Source organism: Hemitrygon akajei, chromosome 3, assembly GCF_048418815.1.
Source record: "Hemitrygon akajei chromosome 3, sHemAka1.3, whole genome shotgun sequence".
Classification (NCBI taxonomy): domain Eukaryota; kingdom Metazoa; phylum Chordata; class Chondrichthyes; order Myliobatiformes; family Dasyatidae; genus Hemitrygon; species Hemitrygon akajei.
The window spans coordinates 92,419,768-92,441,095 of NC_133126.1; the positions used below are offsets into that span (position 1 = coordinate 92,419,768).

At 40.7% G+C, this 21,328-nt stretch overlaps 2 protein-coding genes across 2 annotated transcripts in view; one reads left to right on the forward strand and one right to left on the reverse strand.

Annotated features, from left to right (window-relative positions):
- The window catches only part of knstrn (kinetochore localized astrin (SPAG5) binding protein), a 28,700-nt gene extending 23,268 nt beyond the window's left edge, over nt 1-5,432 (reverse strand). Inside the window, exons 1-4 of the mRNA XM_073038074.1 lie at nt 5,399-5,432; nt 3,836-3,996; nt 3,109-3,272; nt 152-199 (exon numbers count right to left, since the gene is read on the reverse strand). Of these exons, the coding sequence (XP_072894175.1) occupies nt 152-199; nt 3,109-3,272; nt 3,836-3,996; nt 5,399-5,426 (401 nt within the window). The 5' untranslated portion in view covers nt 5,427-5,432. The remainder of the gene's footprint in view (nt 1-151; nt 200-3,108; nt 3,273-3,835; nt 3,997-5,398) is intronic.
- A 79-nt stretch (nt 5,433-5,511) lies between these two features.
- The window catches only part of knl1 (kinetochore scaffold 1), a 68,928-nt gene continuing 53,111 nt past the window's right edge, over nt 5,512-21,328 (forward strand). The window contains exons 1-7 of the mRNA XM_073040340.1: nt 5,512-5,617; nt 7,778-7,821; nt 10,489-10,531; nt 13,333-13,392; nt 13,808-13,875; nt 18,554-18,654; nt 18,800-18,848. Coding sequence (XP_072896441.1) covers nt 7,787-7,821; nt 10,489-10,531; nt 13,333-13,392; nt 13,808-13,875; nt 18,554-18,654; nt 18,800-18,848 — 356 coding nt within the window. The 5' untranslated portion in view covers nt 5,512-5,617; nt 7,778-7,786. The remainder of the gene's footprint in view (nt 5,618-7,777; nt 7,822-10,488; nt 10,532-13,332; nt 13,393-13,807; nt 13,876-18,553; nt 18,655-18,799; nt 18,849-21,328) is intronic.

Here is a 21,328-nt window from a genome sequence, read left to right on the forward strand (position 1 = left end):
TACATAGTTTTGGTTACACAGCAAACAATGCAACTTTTATACTCCAATACTACTCACTTAACTATTCACAGTAACAGAGATTTTGAATAGGGGTGCCCAAACATTTGCATACCACTGTACTGTTCAAATTGATCATCAGCCAAAAACTCACTTCTCCATGTCAGCACGAGTCATTCTTGATAATGAAGGCATTTTCTTTCTGGAAATAAAAACACACAGTTAGACATACCTCCACATGTTCACACTGCTACTATTCCCACATTTTTTGTTGTCCAATTGACCTTGAGAGCTGGCTGCTATGACTGTCTCAAGAGATGACCTGGTCTCCAACAATTAGGCCCGAGGCACCAACTTTAAAAGGCAGTTGATTATAAACATTGATAACCAGATACATTTACCAGTTAATTAAAAACATAATTAAATGTTGAAATTGGAGAACAAGTAAAAATCAGTTAACTTTGTGTTCAAGATAGACAACCCTGTTAAACTGCAGTGATGTTTGGTACTACATCATTGACAAAAAGCTATGGGTTCGGATGTGTCTATGAACCAACAGCTCTCCCTGGAACTGCCAGATGAGAAGTATTATTTCTCCAGCCTAATCACTATATTAATACAATTTATTTCAACCACAAATGATAAGTATGTCACAGTATATTAATATTTAAAACATCAAAAATTGATAAAACTATGGTAATGCTATAATAGGCAAATAGTAAACAAAGTGAAAAGGAAATGTGGTATTTGCACAAATATGCATTCACTTGAAAATTATAGCAACCATGTGTTGACTTTGATCCATAGCTAAATATTAGAATTTTTTCATATTTATTTCTTACTTTCATGCTTATTTCTGCATGTCAAAAGTTGACAAAAGCCAGTTATACAGCACAGAAGCAGGACTTTTGGACCAAATCATCCATGTCAAAGTTGTTTACCTGAGTTTGTCCTATTTCCCTATATTTGAGACATATCCCTCTAAATTCTATTGTCTCACTTTGTAGTTATTGTAAATGCTCGCAAGAAAATTAATGACAAGGTTGCACGCGGTGACATCTAGGTACTTTGATAATAAATTTACTTTGAACTTTTTTTAAAACCTTTTTATATACTTGTCTAAATATCTCCTAATTCCCATATTCTCAATATCCTGTGTAAAAAAAGTCGCGCTTCAGAACCTCTCTCATCAGGATAATCTCCGACCCGATGGTATGAATATCGATATCCCCCCCCCCCCCCATCCTCTATTCCCCAGTGTGACCTTCTATCTCTTCTCACCTACCTATCACTTTCCCTTGGACCCCCCCCCCACTCCTCCTTCCTTTTCTCCTATGGTCCATTCTCTTCTCCTATTAGATTCCTTCTTCCAACCTTTGACCTTTCCCACCTACCTGGCTTCACTTACCACTTTCCAGTGAGACTCCTTCCCTTCCCTCCATTTTTTATTCTCGTGTCTTCCCCTTCCCTTCTCAGTACTTAAAAGGGTCTCAGCCCAAAACATTGACAATCTACGGTATTCATTTCCATAGATGCTGCCAACCTGCTGAGTTCCTTCAGCATTTTTGTGTGCGCTGCTTTGGATTTCCAGCATCTGCAGACTTTCTCATGTTTATTTGATATTTTTAGATTCCCTTACAATGGCTTTGTCTTACAAAGACTGATTATTCTCTTCATAAATGAAGATAACAGTCTTAGCCTATCCTTATAGTTCAAGCCCTCCATCCCAGTGACATCATCATGAACCTTTTCTGTGCCTTTCCCAACTTAATGACACCCTTCCTATACCAAGAGGACCACAGATTTCCAGGTGCAGTTTCAGTCTTTTGTAGTTGTAAGAAAGTTCCAATTATTGTACTCAGTGAAGACAAGTCACATGCCTTAACCTCCCAATCTTTCTATGCCTCCACTTTGAGAGCATCTCAGTGTTGTATGTGGTGGTATGTATGTACTCTGACAATAAATTTTAATTTGAACTATCTACCTTCATCACGAGGTTCCTGTTCTACAACACACTGCAAGTTCTGCCCTGGTTTAACTTACCCAAGTGCAGTTCACACTTGCCAAAGTTAAATCCTACTTGCATTTTTAGCCCACATTCCAAGTTGGTCGAGATCCCTTTGTAAACACAGATAATACATTTTACTGCCTACTACACCACCAAATTTGTTGTCCGCAAATGTATTAACAACGTCATCACCCAGATTGTTAATACAGATGGCAAACAGCAAACTACTGGTCACAGTAATCTGAAAAATAATTTCACTACTACTACTAACTACTTCCTTCTATCAAACCAGTTTTACATCCAGTTGGTTAGCTTGGTTGGGTTTACATGATCTAACCTTTCGGAACAACATACTATGTGAGATTTTGTTAATAGTCTTGCTAAAGTCCAAGTAACCCGCATTTACTGCCCCGTCAATGCTCTAGATCACCTTTTCTAAAAAACTCAACCAAATTTGTGTAACAGTTACCGTGCCAAAGCTGTGCTAACTACCTCTAATCAGTGCTTGCTTTTACAAATGCTGGCAGATCCTGTCCACCCAGCATCCTCTCCAGTAACTTTCCCAACCACTGATGTTAGGCTCCCCAGCCTCATGTGCCCTGGCTTGTCCTTGCAGTTTTCATAAATAAAAGGCACAACATTAGGCATCGTGAAGTCTTCCAGTATATCACCTACACTAAGGCTACAAATCTCTCTACAAAGGCTCCAGCAATATCTTCCCTCGCTTCCCAAACATTTGTCCACCTTAATATGGTTTAAGACCATTATGATATAGATATGTTCCAAGACATCAAGATTCACATCTCTCAGTTCCTGATTTTGCATAAACTTCCTCACAGTAACAGCTAACAAGTGATCTCACCTGTCCCTTATTATTCCACACAAACAACCCCACTGATGCTTAAGAGGACCTGTCCCTCTATCCTTTTGTTCTGAATATACTTGAATTATTTTTTTTAAAAACCATTTCCTAATCTACCAGAGCCAACTCAGAGTTAATACCAAGTTGACCTTGTAAAGTCTTTCAAATGAAGTTTTTTAAAAAATAAAGCTTGTGGACTTGCAATTTACCTTACTTACTCAGATGATGGGGTGATTTTTACCTTTTATTTAATGCAACATTCCCGTGTTTTGAAGTCGCTTCAAAACTGACTGCACTTGAAGTTTTTTGTGAAAAGTTAAATGTCTGAGGTAAATCTTTCTCCGGCCTTTGCCAGTTTTGGGTTGGCATGGAAACGTTTTGCTGAAGGTTGTAAATGATCACTTTCTAGGACAGAGAAATGGAACAGTGACGTTATTAAACAAACGTAAAGCAAACCAGCACCGCAGAAGTTGAAAATTTTCATCCCAAAACTTTACACGTCAAGCTGAAACAATGAATTAACCTGCTCATCTACTCATTGCATCCAAACCTTCAGTGATCACTAGTCTATATATTCCTGATCCACCAGCGTTCTGTTCAAACTCCTTTGTGCCTTATCTCTCCCTCCTCCTTCTCTCCAATTGCTCCAACAACTTGGTCCAGTATTTGAAATTTCCCTGACTAAAAGACTTCACTGAAGACATTGTCTAATAACTACACAATTAATAGAGCTTTCAACTACCTTTTGACCCTTGGCAAAATCCTGTGGCTTTGCTGTTTTTAGTCAATTTTATTTCTATTATGCTTCTATAATTGAACTCACCAAATAAATGCAAGATGCCATGCATTGTGATGCAAAAATAGACATGCACTTAAGAACTATTAGAAATTGATACATGCAAAAGTCAAATGCTTTTGAACAGTTCAACCCTCAACTATATTTGCACATTATTTTGTAGCTAGATTACCTGCTTTTGGGGCCCTGCCAGTGGAAACCTGCAGCTGAGAGAGGGCAGTTCGTGTGTCTTTTGGTTGGTAAACAGGTAATTTAGATCTCCGCATCTTTTCCGACAGATTTGCAGTGAATTTGTCTGCAAGTCAATCTTATAGTGCAAACTTTTAATAACCCCTAGAAGACAAATGCGCGTTTCAAAAAAAAACATCATTACAAACTAACAAATGTGTACAATGGATGATATTAAATAAAGATTTTAAAAAACGCAGATTCTGAAAATCTGAATTCAAAACAGAAAAAGGCTGGAAACTCAGCAAGTTACACAACTGTGGAAAGATAAAACTATTTTTCGGGCCAAAAACCATTTGTTAGTTCTGTCTGCCAAAAGGTCTTTGTTCCTTAATCTTATCTTTGCTTCTCTTTCCACAAAGACTTACGTGTACCTCCTTAACCTCATTTAGTCCCATCAATGAGGCTTCTCTACATCAGCAAGGCCAAATGTAGACTTGGCATCCGCTTTACAGATACCTATGGTCTTTCTGTAATCGCGAACCTATGGCATTTCAATTCCACTTGAGCCCGTCGCTCTTCAGCCTTCTCCACTTCTTGGATGAGGCCCAAATGCAAACAGTAACACCACCTCACATTCTACCTAGACAATATACAACTCAATGATATAAAACTTTCATTTTCCAATTTCAAGTAACACATAAACAGATTCTCTCTCCTCCTTTCCCCCCAACCACCTCTAGATCCCAGCTGTCCAGTTTCATTTCCCCTCTGCCCACCTAGTTCCTACATATCACCTAATCATAAATATTGAGTCTCTTATCAGATAAACTCTTCTTAGGCTTCCAAACCAGTACAGGTATTGATTTTAACCAACAATTCGATGACAACCTCTGCCATCTTTATCAGGGTTAATGTCTGGGCATGACTAGTCTGATGCTCTCTACTTTCATCTTTCCTCCAATCCTAGTTACTCCATCTCTCTCCTTTCCGTTTCTACTCATTATCCATCATGACCTAAAATCATCCTTTCCTCCCCATATCTATCTGGCTTCACTCTCTCTCCCCCCCCCCCCCACACCCTTCTCAACTGAAGGCCATCTATCCTTTACAGTCTCAATCCTGATGCAAAGTCCTGACCCAAAACATTGACCACCTGAGCCGCTGAGACTTTCCAACAGTTTATTTTGTAGCTACGGAGATCACACCCGCACCCACCCTACCCCGTTTACGGCTCTCCCCGGGACGGACGCTGCAACGACGCCTTCTCCCTCCCTCCCAGGACAGACCTAACAACAGCCTCCTCCACTAACAGGCCGCCCCCACTGCACAAGCCAACTCGAAAATTTCTCCCCGAACCTGGCCGCCACGATTCAAACACTGCCCCGCCTCTACAGTGACTTCACTTCCCTTTCGAAATCTCCAATGAATAATCTACTCTTGAGAATCCCTCCTTTTTCTGAAGCGAAATCCCCTTTTTAATTATGTAATTTTCCCACCCATTTCTTTTGCTTTGAAGAAGCGAATTGAGGGAAAAAATCCACAACGATCAATCAGATACACCGACCTGCCAACGGCGAACTCATAGTACGCATGCGTAATGGGGCTACCGGCAATCACCCCCCCAAATGCCGGTCGCCGTCAACGCTCCCAACACGCATGCGCAACCAACGGAAAGGCGGTTGAATTTAAATTCTAAATGTGAGCAGCAGCGGCTTGATTGGTGGCGGCGACCGCCCTGGGTTTTGCTTTTGTTGTTGGGAGATTGACTACGGGCCCTGTTCAGGTAATGAAAGCAATAATTTTCAACGAAATGGTTGTTATGAGTTGGTCGATCTTAGTCTATGCTGAGGGGTTCGTTCCCTCTGTCACACTGCCGCCCACAGCATGTCGGGTCTAGCCTTATTCCAGTCCTGCTGATGAAAACCGAATCCAAATGTATTCCTTCTTCTGGTAGATTGTCGGTGAGGAACCCATCCTCCTCCTCCCTCCCTTTGGTGGCTGCGATTTGTGGAATTGTGGACGGTGAAGAAGGCTGTCAAAGGACGAGGCAGAATATAGATCACTTACAGATATGGGCAGGGAAATGGTTTAATCCATGTAAAGGAGAGGCGAAATTTAAAGGGAATGTAATAGTTAATGTTAAGGCATTTAATTGCATTGGACTTGATCCCCAGGGATCCAAATCCGTAAATCCCTATAAGTGGTCATATAAATAAATATGGTGGCAAAGAAAGTATATGGCATACTTTCATTGGTCATAGCACTGAGTATGTGAGTCAGGAAGTCATGTTGCAGTTAAATAAAACTTTGGTTAGGAATAATCTGTGTAATTTTGGTTACCCCATTACAGGAAGGATGTGGGGGTGTTGAAAAAGGTACAGAAGAGATTTACCAGGATGTTGTCTGGATTAGATGATAATGAGAAGAGGTATCTGGGCAACACTTGCAATATTGAAGCGTAGAAGGCTGTGGACCAGGTTCTAGTAAATGGCATTAGTATTGTTGAGGACTAGATAGTTGCCATGGATATGGTGTGCTGGAGTGCTAATTGATTAAAAGCTAGACTCATTGGGCAATGAGTGACCTAAATTGTGGAAAAGCACCGGGTTTTATTGAATGGGAAACATGTTATATTAGTTTCTTTGATAAATGGCTAATTTCTATTTAAACAAAATCCAAAACAAGAATTTGAGATGTTGTTGAATTCTATAAAAAGTGGTAATTACCGTGCCAGACAAAAGGAAAGAAAGGTAACACCTGCAAACCTAAACACAGGTAGTCTTTCCTAGCAACACACACAAAATGCTGGTGGAACGCAGCAAGCCAGGCAGCATCTATAGGAAGAAGTACAGTCGACAGTTCAGGCTGAGACCCCTTCGTCAGGACTGACTGAAAGAAGAGATGGTAAGAGATTTGAAAGTAGAAGGGGAAATCTGAAATGATAGGAGAAGACAGGAGGGGGTGGTGTGAAGATAAGAGCTGGAAAGGTGATTGGCAAAAGGGATATACAGATAGAGAAGGGAAAGGATCATGGGACGGGAGGCCTAGGGAGAAGAAAAAGGGGAGGGGAGCACCAGAGGGAGATGGAGAACAGGCAGAGTGATGGGCAGAGAGAGAGAAAAAAAATAGGGGAGGGAATAAATCAGGATTGGGGGTCTTGGCCCAAAACGTCGACAGGCGCTTCTTCCTATAGATGCTGCCTGGCCTGCTGTGTTCCACCAGCATTTTGTGTGTGTTGCTTGAATTTCCAGCATCTGCAGATTTCCTTAGTGTTCTAGTCTTTCCTAGAACATTTTTATTTTTGAAAATTTGCCTTTGTCTGTAACTGTTGCACTGAGTGCTGCTTATTAATAAATACTATTTTTATTAGAGTGATGTTGAGCATCACAGCCTTGACACAACATTGGTCTACTTATGTTGTCTGGTGCTCTGCTTTCTAGTGAACCGTATAGTAATGCTGAATACAAAATACCACAATGATATCAAATCCATGCCAAATCTGCAACATATTCTGCATATTTCTGCAGAGCTGGTTACATCGCCAGTGGTGTACACTGTTGGGACTTCAAATTTTTAAAAGCGAAAACAAGTTGTATTTGTATAGCCCTTACTCTGTATTGGACAAGTTCACTAAACTAGTGAAGAAAATACTTTGAAGTAGGACTTAAACACGGAGCTTTTTAAATTCTGAAATTAGACTAGTACCATTGTAGAATAATTTTCTAGTAATCCTACTGGAATCTTGATTGAATAATTAAAAGGGCAACGTCCGGAGTTGGTATAGCAGGTTCGAAATTGAACAAATTCGTAACCTGTGTTCTTTCTGTTGAGATTTTAGTTCTAGTTCTTCACTTTTGGAATGTTATCCGACATAGTTTCTTCAGTTTGTAGTATTCTGAGCCATATATTTCATATTAATTAGTTTTTTCCTTGTCCTCTGTAGGTGTAAACCATGGATGAAAATTGCTTTGTATTACCAGAGGCTAAGTATGTATTTCTGTAATATCCCTCACCTTTATTCACTCTCCCATTCTGTGTTGTGTGTGCTAGTGAGGTTTTGTGCCTCTTTTGCTGTAAGTAATAACATTAAAATATTAATGAGGTTCTTGTACTTTAGTTGTGGAAATTGATGGGACTTCACCCTCAGTGTTTCCCCCATCTTTGGCTATAGTTCACTTATTTTTCTCTCACTTCGTTTGGTCAATAACTGCAACTGCTGTGCCAATTGTTCATGCAGTTCACATGAAATAGAAACCAGGACCCCTCAAAATTCTGTTTGGCAAAGGTGCCAATTTCAAGTGATTTTGTAAGACACCAATCAGTATTTTTTTGGAAAATGATGTGGCATACAGTACTATACAATGTTATTATCATCTTCCGATATTTTTAGAACTCTTGAGAGTTCGATCCTTGGACAGCCAATGCATTTACATTCTCTTGCAACAGAATTCAGCCTTCTTCCGGTTAGGAGCCTTGTAAATGAGCTGTCTTCTGTTCACAATGATAATATAAATATATATAGTAGGTGTTTATGAGAAAGAAAGGAAAATGGTTAAATTTTAATGCATCTGGGCATTTGCTATGATACATTAATGGGCAATAGTCCTTACTTAGAGCCTGTTAAATGTTCTTATTCGCAGTGGAAGATTGTGACTTTTAACCTTCTCTTTGTGTTTCACTTTTTTATTTTTTATATGTTCCTATTTGAAATGAAAGAGAAGATTGGTAGCTCGGGTTGGCTGCTTGTTTCTAGGGTTTTTTTTAACCGAGCTTGGAGGTTAGGTTATAGACGTTTCATCAGTAGTGTGCCATTGAGTGTTTCTGCCAAGTGCTCGCGTATATATTGGTCCAACTCGTTGTTTTGATTGGTTGGCTGTTGTAACGATCCTATGCGTCTGTGGGATTGAAGCCAAGGAACCAGTGGAGATCACTCAGCTAAAACGGTTGGCGGGACCCAGTGGAGACTAGAAGCCAGCATGACAGCCAAACAATCAGAACAACGAGTCGGACCACCACAAATGTGAGCATCCAGCAGAAGCAGCATTCAATTGCGCTTTGATGTCATCTTGAATGGTGAAAAAATGTTTGCGACATAACCTCCAGGCTTGGCTAACGTCGTACAATGTCTTATCTGTCAAATGTGATAAGCGCATTTCCTCTAATGTTTTTTCATTTTCAGTATGTTTAGTCAGTACCAGGATGATACAAGATTTTATTCGCTTTTCATGTTCCTCAGTCTTTCATAGCTCTATAGAACACCCAGTCTTGGTCTTGTGACTATTGCCTAAAAAAGCCCCCATCTCGTTTGCATTTATGATGCCACTCCTATAGAATATAATGGAAATTGTTCTGAATGTTCTGTCTTATTTTGATTTAACTTTTGCATTGTATGTTTACCACAAATCCACTATCCAACTGTTTAAAAATCCAAATATTTGGCATCTGGCTCACCAAATAATGCTCACTGCACTTCATTTCCATTCACCGAGCCTTGTTCCCTTAACTCCTTTCAACTTGTCTGGTTCAATGGAAAATTTATTATTGCACCATGTAATGTCTTATTAAAAATTAAAATGTCAGGATATTATAGAAATACCATCCAATAGCAATAACATCAATCTAGCGGTACTGAGTCCTGAGCATGTCAGATTATTGGCATTTCAGCTGTTTTTGATCACAAGGCTGTCTATTTTACCACCTTGTCTTTGGACTCCATCCTTCAGTTACTCAGAAAACTTTATGCTGATGCCTTCTTCATTCCTCTGGTCCAAAAGGGTACATTAAATACTGATATTTCAGAAGCCCCTTTAGGCTTCACTGTCCTGACATTTAATGTCATGACTGGGTATTATCCTGTGACATTTCTGGAGAAATTTGAGGTGTTTAAGGAAGGGTTTTTCAGTAGTCAATGCAAAAGAATACTCATTAAAAAGAGCATTAGCAAGTGTCATGTGTAGAGGAGTCATGGAGTTGCATATCTGTAGATTTCTGAAGATAATTGGTCAGGTAAATGTAATGGTTAAGAATGCAACAACGTTTGTGTAAATGCAACAGGCTGTGTTAGAACTGTATAAAATGTTAGATTATTGGTACTGTGCAAATTCCAGTCGGCTCATTGCAGAAAGAATGTGATAATATGAATGGACGCACAGTACATTTTAAAGATTTTTGACAGGTTTGATGCACCATCAATAACTCACTCTGAGACGTAAGAAGCGAGATATCGGCTTTTATTGACTGGAAGAATGAACAACACTACATCCTGGAGAATGAGGCCGGGCTCAGGCCTCAATCACCTTTATACAGGGGTCTGTGGGAGGAGCCACAGGAGCAGTCAGCAGGGTCTGTGGGAGGAGCCACAGGAGCAGTCCAGACAGGTATATGTAGTTCACCACAAGGTTGAAGCTCAGTGTTGAGGAAACGTAGTTTATAATTGATTAGGTTGAGCAAATATGTGCCTTAAAATACTTGTATGATCCCAGTGCATCTATTGTCATCGAAATTCTGTATGTAATTCAGTCTTTCCTTAGTAAATTAAATACAGTGTAAAACAATTAGCATTTTTGTGCATCCTTTTTACAATATAGCTTTGCCACTATGTTGTAGTAGTAGTAGAAATTGTATGAGTGTTGGTCTCATATCTTGCTTTTTCAGTGCTGACGTTACAGAAGAGAAATGCAAAAAGAGACAGTCTGGAGTAAGTTTATATTAATTGTTTTCACATGACATAATTGCCATTTTCATTCATACACTTTGTTACTATAATGCCATTTTAAAAATTGTATAGTATGGTGTAACAAACAAGTCAAAATTAGGTTTGTATAAATTAAATTATAATTAATGTTGAAAATTCATTTTTTTAAATATGTGATGAAAATGCATTGTACCCCTCCATTTAATTCTTGCAATTCTTTTTCTCATCAATTTTCTTTGCCAGTTAATGTATTAGGGAGTTAACTTTCACAGGGGTGCTTAAGTCTTCATTATTAATGTGTGCTCTTTGATGGTACGCAGCAATAGTCAGCTGAGTTGCAAGGGGCAGATGTGAGTACCTATAATTTGTATCAGTGCCTAGTTTTCTTTCTTGTAGTTGTACAGTGTAATATGTTATAAATTTTGTTTGAGCCTGGTAAATAAATTGGTTTATTATTATAAACATGTACTGTGCCATGAAGGTTATGCTTCAGTGTGTTAAACTTGTTTTATCTGTGATGCTATAGTGTATACATGAAAAGAACCTTTAGGTCAGGAGACAGGGAGGAATTGAAATGTGTGCAGAGGGAGCTAAAGGAGAAAATCAAGGTAGCTAAAGAGGAATACAGGAGAACAAGACTGGGCAGAGTAGCTCATGGGAGGTGTGGAAAGACATGAAAACCATCACTGGCTTCAATCAACCTAGCAGTAGAACCTCGGAATGCAGCCGTGAATGGGCAAATGAGTTAAACCAATTCTTCAATAGGTTTGACAATTGCCCTCCTGTTCACACATCCCCTCAGCTCACCAGTCCAGGTGCTGAGGCACCCAATGCTCCCTCAGCACCAATGCCACAACCCCTCCCCCCCCACCCAGTTCAACATGTGGATGAACAACACTGGCTACCACTATTTACATCCCCTCCTTGCCCTGCACCTACCATCAACAACCTCTACATATGAACTATTGTCCTGATCTTCACCTGCATCAGTCCCCACCTTCCACCAACCTCCCAGTGAACATGGATTTACCTTTACTACTGAACAGGTGAGAAGGGCTCTGGGGACACTCAGACATGGCAAAGCATTGGGATCAGATGGTGTGAACCCCAAGGTCCTGAAGGAGTGTGCTGAGCAGCTGTGTGGAGTTCAGCACATTTTAAATCTGAGTCTCATCCTGAAAAGTGTCTTACCTGTCTGGAAAATACTGTCCCAGTACCCAAGAAGGGCCAACCAAAAGTCTTGAGTGACTACCATCCAGTGGTCCTAATCTCACGCATCATAAAGACCTTTAGAGAGGCTGGTCCTGGCTTACCTCCAGCCCCTAGTCAGCTCGGCCCTCAAACCCCTGCAGTTTGCCTACCAGGAGCACATTGGAGTTGACGATGCTGTCATCTACCTTCTGAACAGAGCCCACTCCCATTTGGATAATCAGGGCAGCACTGTGAGGATCATGTTGCTTGATTTCTCCAGTGCCTTCAGTACCATACAGCCCTCATTGCTGGGGAGGAAAGCGTCATTCAATGCAGGTTGGCACTCCTATTGTATCCTGGATAATTGACTATCTGATTGGTAGACCACAGTTTGTGCATCTTCAGAGCTGTATGTCAGACATGGCTATAAACAGCACTGGGGCCCCAGAGTATTGGTTCCCTTCCTATTTACTCTGTACACCTCAGACTTTAGATATCACACTGAGTTTTGTCATCTGCAGAAATTCTCTGATAACTCTGCAATAGACAGGTGTATAAAGGGAGGACAGGAGGCTGAATACAGGGCCCTGGTGGAGGACTTTTTCAAATGGTATAAGCTGAATCATCTGCAGTGCAACGTCAGTAAGACAAAGGAGGTGGTGATGGACTTCCGGAAGACTAAGCCTGTACTGTTTCCTGTTACTATTGATGGTGAGGATATGGATGTGAGGACCTACAAGTGCCTGAAGGTGCACCTGAATGACAGACTTGTGTGGAGCACCACAGAGCCTATATACAAGAAAGGCCAGAGTCACTCTACTTCCTGAGGAGACTGGGGTCTTTTGGGGTCTGCAGGCCTCTCCTTCACATGTTCAACCAGTTTATTGTTGCCAGTACAATCTTCTATGTGGCGGTGTGCTGGGGCAGTGGCATCAACAGAGGTGATGCCAGCAGGCTCAATAAACTGATTAGAAAGACTCTGGTTCGGTTATAGGAGTCAAACTGGACACACTGGAGGCTGTGGTAGAACAAAGGACCCTATGGAAAATCCTGGCAATTCTAGACAATCTTTTTCACCCTCTGCATGCCACCTTGGCTGAACAGAGGAGCATTTTTAGTAATAGACTAAACCAACTGTGCTGCTATGAGGTCATTCTTATCCTTGGACATTAAGCTCTATAATGAGTCAATCTATAGCAAGAGCAATGATGACCCCCTTCTGTTAGACTGTTTGAGATAACTTATTTTTTATTCTTTCTTACTTCTCTTCAAATATTCTCTTGCCCTTGTAATGCTACTGTGACACTGTAATTTCTTTTGGGATCAATAGTCTATAGTCAGAACTTTCGGTCATGAACATCTGCAAGAATTCACTTGTGCAGGATGAGTTTTGATATCCAGCACAAATTCTCAGTTCTTCTGGTTGCCAATTCTCAATTGCACCAAGTTAAATTGTTTCTACCATTATTGAGCATTACTGTGTTAAAAAGCTTAAGGCAACATTTCTTCAAAATGCTGAACTTTGAATGTAATGTTATATTTTGGCAAATATTAATCTATGCTGTTTGTTTATTGTTAATCTCCTTTCTGCCATCTCTCCCAACCTTTCCAAGATATTAAAGTCTTCCAGGAGTCCACTTAGAACTCTGAAAGAAACTGATATCAACCAAAAGGTAACTCAAATTTATTGAAGAAATATTTGCAAACAAAATCCTGAAAACACTTTGAGCCTCTGAATTGTCAGTACGTTGTAGCTTTCGGTTAGGGATGGTTTAATGAATAAACTGAACATCGAGAAATGTATTGGCCCAATGTGTATCAAGTAATTGATTGGTCCCAATCCCTAAAATTCTTGTAATGCTTAAATCTCAGTAGTGACTGATGAAGTTTAGATGCGCTTATGATTTATTGTTGGGCAATGCGTATAGAATGGCATTTAGGAAAAAAAACTGCTTTTGGTGATATTTATTTTACAATAAAAATGAGGATAATGTTTAAGACTATCTAGTTGATGTGCTAATAATCAACTCAAAGAAGGACTGTTGCAGACATGAAAATTTGACCAATTTTCTATTTGTTCTGTTTGAGGTGGAGCCAGTGAGTAAACTTCGTAGGAGTTCTCGAAGAGTCAGTTTTGCAGATACTAAGGAAGTTAAGTAAGTAGAAAATATACTTTAATTTGTAGTAGCTTAACTTGACCTGGGGAGAGTGTTGGAATGTACTTCCAGTGCTCCTGTTGCATTTTGACAAGTTTTGTCCTAAAACTAATTTTGATATTGAGTGAGTAGAAATGGGGAGGGGGAGATATACCGTAGATTCCAGATTTTAAGCCGCTACTTTTTTCCCACATTTTGAACAGCTTTGAACTTTGCAGCCTATAATCCAGAGCGGCTAATGCATGGTTTTTTTTCATGCCGCCTCGTAAACATTTTGCCTCATAACAGTAGACCAATAAAATTGATGAGTAGTTCACAGAGGTCCAATGAAATTGTACGATAAATCAAGCGCACTTTCACAATTAAATTATTGTAAATCAGTCATTTGTACTCGCCCTCATCAACATGGAAAACACTCGAAGCATTGTGCTGCCTTATGGCAGTTACTTAGTTTATAATATTTTCGCTTAGTAATTCATTTTCTAGTTAAAGTTAGAAGAGTTTTAACTATATTTGTTTTCTGTACTACATCGCGGGATGCTATGACGTCACACCCGGTTTCGCGGTGTCTTGTGGGAAAATGCCGGTTTGCGATGAAACGGGACGGAGGGAGGGAGCGCATTACGCGAGCGGCTTTGGATCTGAGCGAACGCTGCTTTTAAGTTAAAGGTGATCAATAACTTTTCCTGGTAGGCTGCAATATATATATTTTTTACCAGTCGTTAGGAGATATTGGAATGTTGTTCAGTAAAGAAGTATACGCAACGTATATTTAAAAGTAGCCGCGTACGGGCACGGTTCGAAAAAAAGCATTTGCAATATGTATTTGTTTTTGTTACCATATGGATTTAATTAAAAGTTAAAAAAATCCTCACGTATAATATCTTTCTGTGTAAATATCTCATATTACAACGTGGGACACCTGCGGCCGAAAATCCGGTGCGGCCTAAAATCCGGTGCGGCCTTTACAATTAAAAAATTGATTTTATTTCTAAAATTAGAGCCAGCGGCTTTTAATCAGGTGCGCTCTGTAGTCCGGAATCTACGGTACTCATTTTCATTTATAAAATTTGTAATCTTCAGTTTGAACTTTTGTGAATTGATCATACAAATCCTAGAACATGAAATACTGTAATCATTAGAGTTGGGGGCTATCTGTAGATAGAGAATTGGTTACAATTTAAAAATTACCGTAGATTCTGGACTACAGAGCGCACCTGATTAAAAGCCGCTGGCTCTAATTTTAGAAATAAAATCAATTTTTTACTTGTACAGGCCGCACCGGATTTTCGGCCGCAGGTGTCCCACGTTGTAATATGAGATATTTACACAGAAAGATATTACACGTGAGGATTTTTTAACTTTTAATTAAATCCATATGGTAACAAACAAATATATATTGCAAATGCTTTTTTTCGAACCGTGCCTGTAATACGGCTACTTTTAAATATACATACGTATCGGTAACACAAATTACGTTGCATATACTTTTTTACTGAACAGCACGAACAACATTCCAATATCTCCTAGCGACTGGTAAAAATATATATACTGCAGCCTACCAGGAAAAGTTATTGATCGCCTTTAACTTAAAAGCAGCGTTTTCGCTCGGGTCTGATGAGCTTGCGTAATGCGATCGGGTCTAATGTGCTCGGGTCTGATGAGCTCGCGTAACGCGATCGGGTCTAATGTGCTCGGGTTTGATGAGCTCGCGTAACGCGATCGGGTCTGATGAGCTCGCGTAACGCGATCGGGTCTAATCGGGTCTGATGTGCTCGGGTCTGATGAGCTCGCGTAACGCGATCGGGTCTAATCGGGTCTGATGAGCTCGCGTAACGCGATCGGGTCTAATGTGCTCGGGTCTGATGAGCTCGCGTAACGCGATCGGGTCTAATCGGGTCTAATGTGCTCGGGTCTGATGAGCTCGCGTAACGCGATCGGGTCTGATGAGCTCACGTAACGCGATCGGGTCTAATGTGCTCGGGTCTGATGAGCTCGCGTAACGCGATCGGGTCTAATCGGGTCTAATGTGCTCGGGTCTGATGAGCTCGCGTAACGCGATCGGGTCTAATCGGGTCTAATGTGCTCGGGTCTGATGAGCTCGCGTAACACGATCGGGTCTAATCGGGTCTGATGTGCTCGGGTCTGATGAGCTCGCGTAACGCGATCGGGTCTAATCGGGTCTGATGTGCTCGGGTCTGATGAGCTCGCGTAACGCGATCGGGTCTAATGTGCTCGGGTCTGATGTGCTCGGGTCTGATGAGCTCGCGTAACGCGATCGGGTCTGATCGGGTCTAATGTGCTCGGGTCTGATGAGCTCGCGTAACGCGATCGGGTCTAATGTGCTCGGGTCTGATGTGCTCGGGTCTGATGAGCTCGCGTAACGCGATCGGGTCTAATGTGCTCGGGTCTGATGAGCTCGCGTAACGCGATCGGGTCTAATCGGGTCTAATGTGCTCGGGTCTGATGAGCTCGCGTAACGCGATCGGGTCTGATGTGCTCGGGTCTGATGAGCTCACGTAACGCGATCGGGTCTAATCGGGTCTAATGTGCTCGGGTCTGATGAGCTCGCGTAACGCGATCGGGTCTAATCGGGTCTAATGTGCTCGGGTCTGATGAGCTCGCGTAACGCGATCGGGTCTAATCGGGTCTGATGTGCTCGGGTCTGATGAGCTCGCGTAACGCGATCGGGTCTAATCGGGTCTAATGTGCTCGGGTCTGATGAGCTCGCGTAACGCGATCGGGTCTAATCGGGTCTGATGAGCTCGCGTAACGCAATCGGGTCTAATGTGCTCGGGTCTGATGTGCTCGCGTAATGCCCCCACCTTCCCGTTTATCGCAAACCGGTATCCCACAAGACGCGGCGAAACCGGGTGTGACGTCATAGCATCCCGGGATGTAGTACAGAAAACAAATATAGTTAAAACACTTCTAACTTTAACTAACAAATGAATTACTAAGCGAAAATATTATAAACTAAGTAACTGCCATAAAGGCAGCACAATGCTTTTCTTCGAGTGTTTTCCATGTTGATGAGGGTGAGTACAAATGACTGATTTACAATAATTTAATTGTGAAAGTGCGCTTGATTTATCGTACAATTTCATTGGACCTCTGTGAACTACTCATCAATTTTATTGGTCTACTGTTACGAGGCAAAATGTTTACGAGGTGGCATGAAAAAAAACCATGTATTAGCCGCTCTGGATTAAAGGCCGCAGAGTTCAAAGCTGTTCAAAATGTGGGAAAAAAGTAGCGGCTTATAATCCGGAATCTACGGTAGTTTCTTTGATTTTTCTGTCTCATTTCCAACCTGTGTATTTATATCAATTGAGAGATGCTGTATCAATCTACAGAGAACTGGATTCATAGTTGGAGTAGAAACTTTATTTATAACTCCCAGTGATGCATGTTGAGACAGTGATTAGTGAAGTGTTTAGGATGTTGGTATTCACTAGGGTACAAGAATAGGAAAGTTAACTTGAACCAAGTTAAAACTCTGCAGAGGTCATTACTCCAGTGATACATCATCTTCAAGAAGGACATGGAGGCCCTGGAGAGGGTGCTGAAAGGATCATCTGAATGGTTGGAATATTGAGACATTTCAGTTTCAGGGTAATACTGTTATTTTTGGAGCAAAGAAGGTTTAGTAGAAATTTGAAGATGTGTAAAGATTGTAATTGATTTAGTTGGGTAAGGAGAAGGAAAGCTGTTCCATTTGAGTCAAGGACTAAGAAGCGAAATAATTTGAATTGGGTGAAAACAAGTTATTTTTGATGGTTAGGGTCTTCGGTTAAAGCTGAAATGGATTATTTAGTACTTCTAGCTGAACGTGGTTGCACTGTCACAAAGAAATACAACTTGCAAAGTGGTTAGAGATTTTTACTTTAATCTGCTTGAGTGCCTAGTTAATGAGGAACTATGTAACCAGAATAGGTTTGATTGTGTATCAGATTAAATAATCTTATTTAATTTCCTATTGAAACTCTGATTTTCTCTCTACTCAGATTCAATCTTCTTTTTATAAAATCTCAGATGTATAGATCTTTTAGTTCTGGAATTCCATTGTGGCATGAGCTTCTCGAAAGCAGGAAGCCTACATTTGCTTTTCCAAAGTCATTGAGGCTTCTTGTTGATTCAAGGAAGATGTGAAGTGTAAGCTTTTCCAAGATGACTTGAAGGTCTCACTAGACTGAAGTCATTCCTGTTCATTTAATAATCCATTTGTTTAGCACTCTTATTATGAAACTACATTGCTTAATATAGTGAGAATAGCTGTAAACATTGAAAGAATTTTTTTCTTTTTCAGAAAAGAATTAATCAGAATCAGAATCAGACTTTAATCGCCAAGTACCTATGCACATACAAGGAATTTACTTCCGGCAGATGTTGTCTCTCCGCTCATAACAATAATAATGATAGATATAAATGAAAATATAAATTATACATACAGGTAGTGCAATCCAAGTAATAGTTAGCCGACAGTTAACCGGCAGTTAACTGTTCAGCAAAGTGACCGCAGTAGGAAAAAAACTTCTCCAGTGCCTATTAGTCTTAGTCTGGAGGGATCTGAAGTGCCTACCAGACGGAAGCAGATCAAACAGTCCGTGCGCAGGATGGGAGATCAGTTTTGAATGTTATTTTCCTGATTTTTGGATGTCTTTTTTGTTTTTTTCAGGGAGTTTGTGACAGATAAAATGATAATTCAAGATGATATGGAAAATAATGAAACTACTTGCACGTTGGAGAGCAGACAAAACATCGAGATTCATAATTCAAGTATGTGAGTTTTTAATTATAGGAGTTCAGGAAAAATGGAAAAACATTGTGTACTATTTGAATGTGAAATTAAATGATGTTTTCTTTCAAATTGTTGAAATTAAACATTTTGTTTTCATTTGTAATCATTTTATGTATTTTAAAGTTTTAGGAACAAGCAGCCAAAAAGAGAATCAGCAACAAGAGTTGGAAAGGTAGGGGGTGACCGTTTTCTTGAGCTGCTGAAACGAATCTGTTGACTGCGATCTCAAGTTGTAAGTTAAAAATATTGCGAAAGATGGATAATGTGGTAGTGTTCATGGCTTAATGGTCAATTCAGAAATCTGATGGCAGTGGAAAAGAAGCTGTTCTTAAATTGTTGAGTCGGCCTCTTCAGGCTTCTGTACCTTCTCCCTGATGGTAGTAGGTGAAGAGGACATGTCCTGAACAGTGAGGGTCTTAAGATAGGCATGCTCTCTAATATAGGCAGCATTCTGGTGAAATTCCTCTGCACAGTCTCCAAAGGTTCCATATCCTTCCTATAATGAGACGGGCAGAATTGAACATGATATTCCAGGTGTGGATTAATCAGTTTTTTAGAGCTGCAACATTACCTCGCTGTTACTGAATTCATACCCTGACTAATGAAGGCCATCGTGGCATGCTCTTTCTTAACCACCTTATCAACTTGGACTGCAATTTTTGGGAATTTATGAATGTGAACCCAAGATTCCCCTTCCACACTGTTAAGAATCCTGCTATTAACCTTGTGATCTGCCTTTAGATTCGACCTTCCAGAGTGAATCACTTCATACTTTTCCAAAACTGAACTCCATCTGCCACTTCTTAGCCCTATCAATGCACCATTGAAACCTAAAACACCACTCTACACAATCCACCACACCACCAACCTTGTTATCGTCAAACTTACTAATCCACCCTTTCACTTCCTCAGGTAAGTCATTTATGAAAATTGCAGAGAGCAGAGGTCTCAGAACTGATCCCTGAGGAACGTCACTGGTCACTCACCTCCAGACAGAATGCTCTCCGTCTACTACCACTCTCTGCCTTCTGAATCCACATAGCCAGGTTCTGGATCCAATGTCTCTTGACTTTCGGAATGAGCCTACTCTTCCTTCTCCTGATGGTCACCCAGCTACCTGTGTCCTGCACCTTTGATGTAACTACTTCCCTGTATTTCCTGTCAATCCACCCCTAAGCCTTCAGAATGATCTGCAGTTCATTCAGCTCCAGCTCCCTAATTTTGACTGTAAGAGGCTGCAGCTGGATGCACTTCTTTGTAGGTGTAGTTGTCAGGGACACTGGAGGTCTCCCTGTCTTTCCACATCCTGCAAGAGGAACACTCCACTCTCCTGACTGGCATTCCCACTGCCCTAACTGTATAACAAGAAAGAAAATGCTAGCCTCCTCTCTCCTTGCCTAAGCCTTTGAGCCAGAGCCTCAAGTTCCCCACTCTTAAGGCTTATCATGACAATGAAAAGGCAATTGAAAAGGGAGGAAGTCATGAAGAGAGAATATAGGAAACTGGGTAATAAGCTTGTTAGTTAGTAGTGAAGGGATGGTGTTGAACGCTAAGTCATAATTGATATACAGCAGTCTGACATATGCTTTGCTGTTGTCTAAGTGCTCCACAGCCGAGTGGAGAACCAGTGAGATTGCATCTGCTATAGATCTGTTGTGGTAGTAGATAACAGGCTGGAGTTAATTCTAGCCATGACCAACTTTTTAAAGCAGTTCAAAGTAGATGTGAGTGATACCAGACGATAGCTTTTGAGGTAGCTTACTTTGCTCTTGAGCCACCTGTAGAATGCTGCCCTTTTGAAGCTGGTAGGAACATCAGACCACAGTAGTAAGAGGTGAATGCATCCTTGAACATTAGCTAGTTGGTCAGTAACTAGCCAGATTTTTAGTACCCATCAGGTAGACTGTTGGCGGCCTGATGCCTTGCGAAGGTTTTTCTTGGTAGATGTTGTGACATTTGCCTCCGAGATCACCAGATTCATACAGGTGAAGTGTTATTCTCACTTTCAAAGTGAGTATAAAAGGGGTTGAGCTCTGCTGTTAGGTTTTGCCTTGTAGGAAGGAATAACATGCTGACCCTGCATAGCTGTCATGCATCCAATTGTGTCTAACTTCACACAGAATTGTCTATTTGTCCTCTTGATGGCCTTCTGTAGGTTATACCTAGATCTTTGGATCGGCAGTCTTGAGCACCACAGATCTAGTCCTCGGTAGTCTGTGAATTTCCTGGTTCATCCAGGGCTTCTGATTTGGGAAGGCTTGGTACATTCAAAGGCACATATCCATCCAAGCAGGTCTTAATGAAGTCAATGATGGCTGTCTTATTCATTCATTCAGATCTGAAGATTCAGATTGTGGACAGTTCCCAAGAGTAATGTCATTGAATCATCTCAGAACAGGCTATTTCTGCTATTAGTGCTTGTTTACAGCACTAATAAGTACTAATAAAGAAAATGATTTCACAAAAACTTTTTTTAAGTGTCATTTCCTCTCTGCGGGCCCCCTTTGCTGCCCTCTCCACTCCTATTTATCCACTTGAAGCTTTGATTTTTTTAAATACTTTTTCTTCATGGGAAGTTAGCTATTTATCATATGTTAGGATCAATAGTACTATGTTACCAAATTAAAGATTAAACTCCAGCAAGTTGTGAGA